This window comes from Pezoporus wallicus, unplaced genomic scaffold (genome assembly GCF_028554395.1).
Source record: "Pezoporus wallicus isolate ANWC-B61680 ecotype Strahan unplaced genomic scaffold, APGP_CSIRO_Pwel_v1 contig_5416, whole genome shotgun sequence".
NCBI classification, from domain to species: domain Eukaryota; kingdom Metazoa; phylum Chordata; class Aves; order Psittaciformes; family Psittacidae; genus Pezoporus; species Pezoporus wallicus.
The window spans coordinates 780,039-792,607 of NW_026642898.1; the positions used below are offsets into that span (position 1 = coordinate 780,039).

The 12,569-nt window shown below is 48.8% G+C and overlaps 1 protein-coding gene across 5 annotated transcripts in view; it reads left to right on the forward strand.

The window, feature by feature from the left end:
* Window positions 1-12,569, forward strand: part of RALGAPA2 (Ral GTPase activating protein catalytic subunit alpha 2) — a 115,845-nt gene that overhangs the window by 26,798 nt on the left and 76,478 nt on the right. For 4 of the 5 annotated variants that reach the window (XM_057433119.1, XM_057433120.1, XM_057433118.1 and 1 more), the window contains exons 10-17: window positions 409-639; window positions 4,504-4,677; window positions 5,551-5,688; window positions 6,300-6,448; window positions 6,891-7,002; window positions 7,723-7,960; window positions 8,483-8,647; window positions 10,138-10,278. In XM_057433119.1, the coding sequence (XP_057289102.1) occupies window positions 409-639; window positions 4,504-4,677; window positions 5,551-5,688; window positions 6,300-6,448; window positions 6,891-7,002; window positions 7,723-7,960; window positions 8,483-8,647; window positions 10,138-10,278 (1,348 nt within the window). The remainder of the gene's footprint in view (window positions 1-408; window positions 640-4,503; window positions 4,678-5,550; window positions 5,689-6,299; window positions 6,449-6,890; window positions 7,003-7,722; window positions 7,961-8,482; window positions 8,648-10,137; window positions 10,279-12,569) is intronic. The other variant, XM_057433122.1, reaches the window with a different exon arrangement.

Consider the following 12,569-nt stretch of genomic DNA (forward strand, 5'->3'; position numbering starts at 1 on the left):
GCAGAGCAAAACCTGTCCAGGACATGTCAGGAATAATAATGTGTGAGAGTATGAGCCGTGTGTAGCGCTATGAGCCACCTTTTCCCAAACCCAAGGGGATCTGGAGATTCCTCTCCCCTGTGTCTGTGCCTTCTCCACTCCCTCCACTGCACCCCTCCCTCATTTTTGCTTTATGACCTTGGCAAGGTAGTTGCTGTTCTGGGCTGGGGGGCCCATATGAAGTGTGCATTGTGTAGAGTATAAGACCAGATTCCTTCTTGGATGAAGCAGTAGACTGGAAATGACGCTTCCCGAGCACCGGGATGCCAGTGTGTTGTGTGGCACAGAGCACGGGCGTCCCGAGGCCTGTGTAAGTGCCAGGGCGGTGGTGGATGTTGCTTCTCTCAGGTGTGTGTTCTTCCTGCCCAGACTGTTGGTGGTGCAAGCCAGGATAAACCCACCGAGCTGGACACGGGCACGTCGCACGCGGGTGAGCAGGAGCGGAGCCACTCCAACAGCAGCAGCCTGTCCGACAGACGGCTCAGCAGCTCCAGCCTCTGCAGCGTGGAGGAGCAGCACCGCCCCGTCTACGACATGGTGCAGAGGATCCTCCTGTCCACCCGGGGCTACGTGAACTTCGTGAACGAGGTGTTCCGGCAGGTCAGTGCCTGTGGTCAGTGCCTGTTGGGTGTTTGCCCTAAGGCAAATGTCATGGTTACGAGGCAGAAGGCAGCAGAGGCTGGTGCGCAGGTAACTGCTCAAACTGGATCTGACACACCAGCACCCTTTAGCTTGGAGTCCTTCCTAGGGCTAGCTTTGCCAACAGTTCTGTGACATACTTACGGGAGCTGCGGGTTGTTGCTGGTGCCAGAATATTGACTGGGCCACTTCAGTTGTTCTTGGTATTGGGATATAATTTAAAGGTGTGTAAAAAGCCGTTAGAATCATAGAATCAGAGAATAGTTTGGATTGGAAAGGAGCTTAAGATCATCCAGTTCCAACCCCCCCTGCCATGGGCAGGGACACCTCACACTAAACCATGGCACCCAAGGCCTCGTCCAACCTGGCCTTGAACACTGCCAGGGATGGAGCATTCACAACCTCCCTGGGCAACCCATTCCAGTGCCTCACCACCCTCACAGGAAAGAATTTCCTTCTTATATCCAATCCAAACTTCCCCTGTTTAAGTTTTAACCCGTTACCCCTTGTCCTGTCACTACAGTCCCTAATGAAGAGTCCCTCCCCAGCATCCCTATAGCCCCCCTTCAGATACTGGAAGCTGCTGTGAGGTCTCCATGCAGCTTCTCTTCTCCAGGCTGACCAGCCCCAACTTTCTCAGCCTCTCTCAGCCTTTTAAGCCTATTAGCTTGCAAGTATATTATTTGAATTAGTTCCTGTGATCAACATCAGTTTTTAATGTTGAATATTAGTTGCTTCTACTTGTATTTGTCATTAATTTGACATCTTTTGAGTTGTTTTGGATACGCATGCATGTGGCCCTGCAGGAGAGGCTGTTTTCTGTTTGTTCGGTTTGTTTGTTCTGGGGTCTTGGTTCATTGGATTTTGCTTTGGTTTGGAATTTTTTCTTTCCTGTTGTTTTTTGTTTTTACCATATTTTTTTTTCTGGGACTGAGGTACAGATTGCTTAAAGTGGCAGTTCCAGGTGACACAAAGGTGCAGGAGCTGCTCTCCAGCAGCTGAGTGATCATCATTCACAAGCTTTACTGCGAAGTGGCTCGTGTGGCACGGACTAGGAACCCTTGTATGGGTTTAGGAGCCTATCTCGGTGCTTTTCATTGCGTGGCTGGCACCGGGGGAGGAGGCAGCAGTGGTTCAGGAGGCAGCAGTGGTTCAGGAGGCAGCAGTGGTTCAGGAGGCAGCAGTGGGACAGGAGGCAGCAGTGGTTCAGGAGGCAGCAGTGGCTCAGGAGGCAGCAGTGGGACAGGAGGCAGCAGTGGTTCAGGAGGCAGCAGTGGCTCAGGAGGCAGCAGTGGTTCAGGAGGCAGCAGTGGTTCAGGAGGCAGCAGTGGTTCAGGAGGCAGCAGTGGTTCAGGAGGCAGCAGTGGCTCAGGAGGCAGCAGTGGCTCAGGAGGCAGCAGTGGTTCAGGAGGCAGCAGTGGGACAGGAGGCAGCAGTGGGACAGGAGGCAGCAGTGGTTCAGGAGGCAGCAGTGGTTCAGGAGGCAGCAGTGGTTCAGGAGGCAGCAGTGGCTCAGGAGGCAGCAGTGGTTCAGGAGGCAGCAGTGGTTCAGGAGGCAGCAGTGGTTCAGGAGGCAGCAGTGGCTCAGGAGGCAGCAGTGGGACAGGAGGCAGCAGTGGTTCAGGAGGCAGCAGTGGCTCAGGAGGCAGCAGTGGTTCAGGAGGCAGCAGTGGCTCAGGAGGCAGCAGTGGCTCAGGAGGCAGCAGTGGTTCAGGAGGCAGCAGTGGTTCAGGAGGCAGCAGTGGGACAGGAGGCAGCAGTGGGACAGGAGGCAGCAGTGGCTCAGGAGGCAGCAGTGGCTCAGGAGGCAGCAGTGGTTCAGGAGGCAGCAGTGGTTCAGGAGGCAGCAGTGGGACAGGAGGCAGCAGTGGCTCAGGAGGCAGCAGTGGTTCAGGAGGCAGCAGTGGCTCAGGAGGCAGCAGTGGCTCAGGAGGCAGCAGTGGGACAGGAGGCAGCAGTGGCTCAGGAGGCAGCAGTGGTTCAGGAGGCAGCAGTGGTTCAGGAGGCAGCAGTGGGACAGGAGGCAGCAGTGGCTCAGGAGGCAGCAGTGGCTCAGGAGGCAGCAGTGGTTCAGGAGGCAGCAGTGGCTCAGGAGGCAGCAGTGGCTCAGGAGGCAGCAGTGGCTCAGGAGGCAGCAGTGGTTCAGGAGGCAGCAGTGGCTCAGGAGGCAGCAGTGGGACAGGAGGCAGCAGTGGCTCAGGAGGCAGCAGTGGCTCAGGAGGCAGCAGTGGTTCAGGAGGCAGCAGTGGTTGAGGAGGCGTGTGAGCAGTGGGACAGGGAGGACTCTCTTCAGCAGTCAGGGAGACAGATAATGGTGTTTGCATCAGTGGTTTGTGTTTATCCTTCCAGTGGCTCAGGAGGCAGCAGTGCTTTCCCTTCAGGAGGCAGCAGTCCTTCCCTGTCCTTCCCCTGTCCTTCCCCTGTTCCCCTGTGGCCTTCTCCCTGCTGGTTCCTCGCCCTGCTTTCCTTCCCCTGCTTTCCTTGTATAGTCAGTGTTCAGGAACCCTAATGGTGTTTGCCCCTGGTTTCCTTCCCCTGCTTCCCTTCCCCTGCTTTCCTTCCCCTGCTTTCCTTCCCCTGCTTTCCTTCCCCTGCTTTCCTTCCCCTGCTTTCCTTCCCCTGCTTTCCTTCCCCTGCTTTCCTTCCCCTGCTTTCCTTCCCCTGCTTTCCTTCCCCTGCTTTCCTTCCCCTGCTTTCCTTCCCCTGCTTCCCTTCCCCTGCTTCCCTTCCCCTGCTTCCCTTCCCCTGCTTTCCTTCCCCTGCTTTCCTTCCCCTGCTTTCCTTCCCCTGCTTTCCTTCCCCTGCTTTCCTTCCCCTGCTTTCCTTCCCCTGCTTTCCTTTTTCTTCTGCTTTTCTTTTCCTTTCTACCCCACTTCTTAGCCTTTCTGGTAGTATTCTGTGTCATGCCCATTCCTCCCACTGGTGAGCTCTACTGTTGTATTAGCTGGCTTGTGGCTCTTCCAGCTTCTGTATCCTTCATAAGTTGGCAGTGTCTGTGAAGACATGCTCAGTAATTTCACACACTTTCTCTATGGCACAATTGAATTTGCTTTTGCTATAACCCTTCCATTTCTGTTGAACCAGCTGCTGGGTGTTGCACTTCCTGCTGGATAGAGACAAGGAAGTGTGTGGTGTGATGTGATTTCCCCTGACCGGAGCAGTGTGCCCTTGCAATGGGTTTGCAGCTAGGCTGGGGTAGGAGGTGCTATAGCTTGTGGCCCTGTTGATCCTGGAGTGGGTCACCTCTTCAGAGTTGAAAAGATCAATTTTTCAGTATGAAAAATGTGTTTTCCTCTCTTTCAGTGTTTTTATAAGATAATGCACATTGATATCAACATTTTTTGTTGGCAAAATGTGATTTTTTATTACAAGATGACATTTTCAGGTATTGATTTCTGTGCCTGTTCACTGCAGTGCACAGGTCTGTCACTGTTTCCAGTCTCCTAAGGCCCACAGGTATGTGGGGAGGCAGCCAGTGCAGCCTTTGGGAGCTTTGGGAGAGGGTGTCTGTACAGCATGACTCCCAGATACAGATACTGAGCAGCATGTTGGGCAGAAATGCACAGCTGCAGTGAGGAGGGATCGAGTGCCAGCCGCTGTTACCCTTGTCACAACTTACTGCCTTGTCTCTATGTGCACCTCCTAAGGTGGCACTTCCCATCACCCACTGCTGGTGGGACAGGGAGATCCCCTCTCCAGGAGGTGCAGAGCAGTTCCCAGGCTGTGCCTGGCAGTGTTTGGGGCTGGTGATGGCTTGGGGGGTGAATCCAGGTGGATTCCTTCTGTGTCCTAGGTTTAGTAAAATGAGTTAACTTTTCAATTCAGGCTTTTCTGTTGCCACCTTGTGATGTATCTGCAACGCGGAAAGTGGTTAAGGTGTATCAGAAGTGGATACTGCAGGAGAAGCCGGTGTTCATGGAGGAACCAGACAAGAAGGATGATGGGCAGGATGCTGGTGACAACCTAGAAGATTCCTCAGTGCAGACGGATGGTAAACATGTATGGCATCAGTGTTACCTACTCCATCCTGTCACCTACAGCACATGACTGAAGTTAAAACTCGGTGTAAATGAGTAACAGCTTAAAAATGTGTGGAAAATCAAGATTAAAATAGACTTTTATTTAGGGACTCAAAATAACTACTGAGTGTTCAGTAGCACTTGCAGAGTGCAGGGAGAGATTGCACCTGTATTGAAACACGATTTGTTGGTTACCCCTGCCTGCACTAACGTGGCAGCAAGAACGGAATGGAGCAAATTGCCTGTAGGTTCTGCAGTGTTAACATTCACGTTGTTTGTTGGCCTCGTGCGTGTAAGAGTGATTCCGTTTGGTGGTAGGTACTCCAGAATCTGACAGTATGTACCGGTTTGTATGTACTGGGTGAAATACTTGGGTTAGTCTAGGAAATCAAAGGGTAGATAAAGATTATGTGCATCATTTTAATAGCCTATACTGAACATCAGTAATTGACTTTGACACTACTGACACTGTGAAGCTGTTTAGAGGGAGGTTTTGTTGTACTGAGAAAGGGGTTTGAGTGGTAAAAACACAGTGAGAATTACAAGGTTTTGACAGATTATTTGTGGAGAATTTACAGTTTTGCCAGGCTTGAATTCAAATATTACTACAATCGGTAACTATAAAATGTGATATGAAATATTTCAAATAACATAGCCTTCAAACTTTTATGAAACTTTATATTCCACATACCATCTGTTTGTTCAGAGATCAAGCAACAACAGATGTGCCTTCCTTGCTGAAATGAAGCAGGACACGAGAGGTCCCCTTTTTGCTGTTGACAGCTTAAATGCTTTATATTAAATATGGGCACACTCCTTCCTGCTCCTCACTAACCCAGTCTGTGTTTGACAGCTCTCCTCTGAGCACTCGGGACACAAGCGCTCCTCCAGCTGGGGCAGGACGTACTCCTTCACCAGTGCTGTTAACAGGGGATGCGTGCTGGAAGAGGAGGACAGAAACGTTAAAGCTGGTGCTCAAGCTGCATTGCAGGTGTGGTCTGTAGGAGGGGAGCGGGGCTGTAACTGGATCACATAACCTCATCGCTTCATCATTTAACCTAATCATGTAACTCACACTGCAGGTTATAATACAGTCTCTGAGATTAAGGCAAGCAACTACTAGCAGTTGATGGGCTTTGTAAGCCAGGATTTGCACTGTATTTATAACTTTTTGTAATGTACATTGAGCCCTGGGACCATATCTTGCAGTCAGATAGCTATATTTTGTGACAGGAAGTTCATGTTTTTCTGCTGTGGGTACTGGGAATCAATCAGAACTGCACACTTGCTCTCGTTGAGCCTCAGTTATGGGGAATACTGGTGGCTGCTCAGGCATGCAATGCCAGGGAATGAGTAGCTGGAGGAATGGTGCTCTTGCCTCAGCACATAGCAGAGGTACTCACCAAACCCACAGTGTGTGCCACGTGCCTTTGCTGGGTCTGGAATGCCACCTGAGTTGTTGCTGGAACAGTGGGGCAGAGCAAAGTGATAGGTAAAACATGAAACCTGCTCTAGAGAAAGTGAAAGGTTTGGCTGGAGGAGGACAAGTGTTTTCCTTATTCCTGACACTACTTAAACTGTCTGTCAATGCCTGTTCTGAAGGTGTTCCTGACAAACTCTGCGAATGTTTTCTTGCTGGAACCCTGCCCTGAAGTCCCTGTGCTGCTGAAGGAGCAGGTGGATGCTTGCAAAGCCGTTCTGAGCATCTTTAGGCGCATGATAATGGAGCTATCTATGAATAAAAAGACATGGTAAGCTTAATACATTCTGCATTGTTTAAGGGGAAAATATCAACATTTAAGTTTTATGGGAGAACTGTTGGGTAGGGAACAGACTGGCTTTCCCAGGGACAGACCTTCCTGTGTCAGTTACCCTGGTGGCTTGCCTCGGAATGGATCTGTGAGCTTGCGGGTTCTGCTGAGTCCACATCGTTGTGTGATTTGACATGTGGGTTCTGGCTGGTGTTGCCATTCCTGACTGCACCCCTCAGAAGTGAGTTACTGTTGTCCACAACAAACTAACATTTTGCACTGTGAAGTGCACTGTGAGTGTTTTGATCTGTGAAGTCTCAAGTGTGATCACTTTATAAGTCAAGCTCCCTGGAGAATTAAGAGGGGGTTTTGGTACATGAAAATTAACGAGTACAATTGATAGAACATGTGAACACAAAGTGCGATTTTGTTTTGGCTCCAGGGAGCAGATGTTACAGATACTCCTTAGAATAACAGAAGCTGTGATGCAGAAGCCAAAGGAAAACCAGATCAAAGATGCGTTTGCTCAAAGCATGTCAGGATTGCTTTTCCGAGTGAGTGACTGGGGCTGGTTGGTTTGTTTGGGGGGTTTAGGTTGGTTCTCCATGATGCTTACCCATAGTTTTAGTTAAATGCTGTGAAACCTACTTGGAAACCATGAAGAGATTCTCCTTTGCAGTACTACAAGGAATTACTTTGTAAATTGCTCCTAACAGAGGGAGACAGGCTGATCTGATCTGTTCCTCAGGGCTCTGTGACAAACACTGGTAGAACACGCAGGCACGCAGTCTCTGTGGGGGTATCTCTAAGGTGTAAGCTTGATGTAGCTAAGTCCAGCTGGCACATCACAACTGAGGCCCATTGAATGACGTAAAAACATTTATACATCCTAGTGTACTTCAGAAGCTCAGCTACAGTGTCCAGGCCTGAGTGCCACAGGTGTAGCTCGGTCACTGAGATCACTCTGTAGGTGTAGGAGACAGTTCTCCATCATCATCATCATCATCATTATTATTATTAGTCACAGTTTATTTCAGTTTGCCAGGGAACATCCAGACCACCTGAGGCATGTGTTTGGGAATGCTTAGATTTCCTTAGTGAACAACTTTCACAGTTATTTACCCGCTGATGTCTGGGGATGGTTTTCTGATGCAAGACCCTGCCTGTGCATCACGAATACTCAGTGCTAATGTGCAGGTCGGTGCTGACTTCAGCAGCATGGGTCAGGGTTGTTGTGCTGGATTCAAGAGCTGTCACTCATTTCTGTCTCTCAGACCCTCATTGTGGCGTGGATCAGAGCCAACCTGAGTGTGTACATCTCCCGGGATCTGTGGGATGAGCTGCTCAGTGTCCTGTCCTCCCTGACCGACTGGGAGGAGCTCATCACCGAGTGGGCCAACATCATGGACTCTCTGACAGCCGTGCTGGCCAGAACTGTGTACGGGGTGGAGATGACAAACTTGCCCTTGGATAAGCTCAGTGAACAGAAAGAAAAGAAGCAGAGAGGGAAAGGTTGGTCTGTGCTTCAGTGCCTTTTGTATCCAACAAGTTAAATATTTAATCTCAAAAATTAATTTGATTTAATCTAACATTAAATACTCCTTAATCTAATGTAAGAACCTGTTTAATCAAATGTGAAGTGCTCTGGATTTGTGTATTCTCACTGTGGGAGGAAAGGTAATTGGGGTCAATAGAAGAAGCAGGTTTTAGTACGCGCTTAAATTCAGTCTTTGCTGTGTAGTGGCAGTGAAACGTGGTTTCCAGTGCTGTGGTCTGGCCTAGTCAGCAGTGCAGGAATTCCTTTCCATGTCTCTTTCTTAACCTTTATTAAAGTATTTTAGCTGCATTTACATGCCACTTACAATTGATGCACGTAGTTGAAGCAGTGATTGATTTTTATTGATAGTAGAAGTTCACCTGTGTTTAAAAGGTGAATGTTTTTCATGCCCGAGTGCTTGTAAGCCCATTCATACTTAGCAGAAACATGTGCCAAAGTATGCAATGACTGAGGATTTTGCTTGCTTTCTCTCTAAGGTGGCATTTTGGAGCCTCAGAAGACAGCTGTAGTGGGAAGATCTTTCTCATTAAGCTGGAAAAGCCATCCTGAAGTTGTGGAGCCGATGAGATTCAGAAGTGCCACAACTTCTGGAGCCCCAGGGGTTGAGAAAGCAAGAAATATTGTTCGTCAGAGAGCAACAGGTTAGACATAAAGAACTAAATGCTTGTATCCGGAAACACTCGTGTGTTAAATCTGCCTTTGAGTTGTGGCTGCTTCCAAAAGTAGTGCAACTTAATAGCTAAATGCCTGAGCAGAGATGCTGTGTAGCTGTGGCTGGATGTCCTGACCACTGCCACTGTGAACAGATAATCCAAGTATTTTGGAAGACTCTAAATAGATGCTTTGAAGCACATTACATTTAATTGCAAGTTACTCCTGTGCACACTATGCTTTTCTGTAAAGTACATCCCATTCCTATTTATGATTTGATAAGAAAGCATTTATTAACATCAGTCAGATAGTACCTGGTGCTTCTGCCCTTCACACAGCTATTGACTGGGAGCACAAGGTAAACCAGATACGTAGCAAACAATTTCATCCTTTCTTACTTGCTTTGTTTCCTTTTAATTGGCATAATGAGGTATGTACAGCATCTCCTTTTCCTTTTCTCTCTCATATTTACCTCTGGAAAGAGGAAAACAGGAGAAAGGAGAGCAGGGGTGAGGAATGATGGGGCATGTCTGAGACCCCAGGCATGGAACAGATATCTGCTTTTTCAAGCATTTCAGCAGCCTGAATCTGATCTCTTTATTTCGTGGTAGCATGGTTCTGTGTTCCAGTGCAGTGGGATAAGGATGAGAAAACTCCATAGAAAACCTGCTTTTGAATAGGACAGATTTCACTGTGCAGCTTCCTGCCTCCATCCTAACAGATTAGTTGTGTTCCTTACCAGGAGAACTTGAAGGTGATTCTGTGTTTTGAGGCTTTAGGCTTCATGACTAAGCCACAGGCTTCAGCTTAGATCACAAAACATTTTGTCAATGGAGTCAGTCATTCTTCGTGTCTGTTTTACTTTCAAATCCAGTGAGTTCCTATTTGTGCTCCAGTGGGAGCTCACTCTTCTGCCACCGCGTTTCTCCCCTAGTTCTCTCTAGGGTAGAGATATCTCTGCTCACCAGAGCAGTCGAGAGAACCTGGAGGTGTTGATTATCGAAGGCTTTTTGAGTCTAACCTCCAGCTCAGAGCAGGTCTGCTCAGAGCAGGGTGCTTGGGCTTTACCCAGCCTGGAGCTGGGATGCAGCTTCACAAGCCAAACCAGAGGCAGCTCTGTCTTCAGATCAGTTTCAACAGGTTTTCCAGTCTTTATTTTTGAGCTGTATGTTCTGCTACAGATACTTTGGGGCAAAGAAAAGAGGGTTAAAGTCCATTCAGCCCAGGGACAGGAATTGTGCACTGGCAGAATGTACAGTGGGGGAACTGCTGTGGTTCAGGAATCACTGGTTGTTGCACTCTCAATGAGTGAGAGGCAGTTGCACGTTATTGACTTAGGGCTCCTAGGAAAAACTTCTGGGCTTAATGGTGTAATCCCCCCCCCCCCCGATTGTCATGTTTCATTGTATCACAACATTCAGAACCCCAAATATTTCCTTACTGTTTCTGACCTAATTCTTGCTTTATTTCTCCCTGGAAGCCAAGCGCAGCCAGTCTATCAGCAACTGTGTGCACCTTTATGAGGCTTTGCCAGCTACTAAAAGCGTCCCTCTCCTGCTTCACACTGTGAGCTCTCTCTTACCTGGTATCTCTTACACTTCTTGCTCTCACAGACTGTCAGGTACTGTACTTGAAATCACCTTTTATATGAATGTTCTTTATATTTTAAACTGCTGTCTCTCTGTTCCCCTTCTGTCTTTAGTGGGGTGGAATGGGATGTGTTGCCCTGGTTCTGTTTCTCACACATCAGAGCTGTTCAAAACATGGCGTTAACCCACAGTGGTAAGAGATGAGCAAGTTCAGTGGGAGCACAACTTGTCCTTTTTGACAGTTACAGAGGGTGCAAACAGTGCCTCCTTGTAGCTTTTTGTTACCCTGGCACTGGGTTCAGTGTCAGTAACTTTGTCACTGAAGAGCTACTGCAGAAACTGCTTGAAGGTGTGAGCTGGTGCAAGCCCAATACGCAGAGAAATGCAGCTGGTTGAGCTACTTGATTTAACAGAAAAATCTCCTTCACTCTGTTACACAGTTACAGATCCGTGCTTATAAACGTGCCCTTTTTCCTTCCGTAGAATTCTGTCTGTAATTATTGATTCCAGAAGCAAATGTAAAAGATTTGTCTGTGCCTTTAGCTCTCGGGTAGTGTTTGATTTCTCTCAGATGTTTGCAGTACTGCAAGCAATGCAAGTGTTGTTCATTTTAATATAAAAGATTACCATGAATCGTAATTAATTTCTTAATAAAGAAATCCTTTTATTCATGCTTACACTTTCTATTACTTGATTTATGGAAGGTTTCCAAGCAGTTGTTAAAGTTTTAATGTAGGGCGGACCAAATGTACTAAGGGTAAGGGAAGCAAACACTAAAGGCAGCAGTCCAGATTTGGGCGTTTAGTGTTATTTAGACTCACGTGGGTGTATTTCTGCTCAAGTGCAGTAAACCTTGGATTTTCCAAGGAGTGGGTCCTGCTGTTGTGACAACTGAAGCTGGAGCAAGCCCTAAGCCTGCACCTCCTGAGCTGAGCTCTGCGCTGGTGCCCAGACACAGCTGAGTAAAAGCGAGCACAGAGTGCCTGGCTGGAGGGCACTCATCCTGCCCCTAGCCAGGGGTGCTGGTGGAGCAGCCAGCTTGCTCGTCCTCTGAGCAGGCTGTCCTTTCTTTCTGCTTTCAGCTGGGAAACCTCTGAAAGTAACTTTGTCCCCTCCTGCATTTCACCTCCTGGGAGGGGTTTCTGACTCAAGCCCTAAGCAGGGTTGGAGCTGAAGTTGTTGCAGCTACTGAATTGAATTGGTTATTTGTTCTGGTGTCCTCAACATAAAAAGGACATGGAACTGTTGGAACAAGTCAGAGGAGGCCATGAGGATGATCAGGGGCTGGAGCACCTCCTGTATGGAGACAGGCTGAGGAAGGTGAGGCTGTTCAGCCTGGAGAAGAGAAGCTGCATGGAGACCTCAGAGCAGCTTCCAGTATCTGAAGGGGGACTATAGGGATGCTGGGGAGGGACTCTTCATTAGGGACTGTAGTGACAGGACAAGGGGTAACGGGTTCAAACTGAAACAGGGGAAGTTTAGACTGGATGTAAGGAAGAAGTTCTTTACTGTTAGGGTGCTGAGGCACTGGAATGGGTTGCCCAGGGAGGTTGTGAATGCTCCATCCCTGGCAGTGTTCAAGGCCAGGTTGGACGAGGCCTTGGGTGAGATGGTTTAGTGTGAGGTGTCCCTGCCCATGGCACAGGGGTTGGAACTGGGTGATCTTAAGGTCCTTTCCAACCCTAACTATTCTATGATTCTATTTTATCACTTTCTGCAACACACCTGAGGCAGCAGTGATGCTGTGCAGTCAGTACACGCCAGAGCTGTTGGGGTTTGTGCATGGGCACTTGTGAGGTACTTCTCTAAAGCACACACAATGTTCATTAAGTGTTTCAGCATTACACTCGGTGCAGGCTGAACAAGCTGAGCACTGTGTCCTCCTGAGGCTGCTGCTGCAGCCTCTGTGTGTCACCCATTACCCATCCCAAGGGCTGCACTTCTTGATCCTGTCTGAGGAAGCACAGCCTCGATGTCAGTGCTTGTGGAGCAGAGCAGAGGAGGCAGGAGGAGTGTAACGGAAAGCTGGGGGAAAGGACACTGCTCCTTATTGGGAAACAGAGATGCCAGGAATCTCATAGAAGTTGCCACAGCAGCACTTTCCATCCGGCTTTAAGAAGGGAAGGTACCACTGGCTGTGTGACCTGAGCAGTCACTGGTGGCTGTGGTGGGGTGTGTGGACCCCCTTCTCGGCTGCTTTCTGGGGAAGGAGTTAGCAAGCAGGTTAGGATTGGGAGGTGACGTTAACCACTGCCATAGCCGTAACCAAAAGCACCTCTACTTGCCTGCAGGAAACCTGGAGAGGGGCTTGGGACAAGGGATG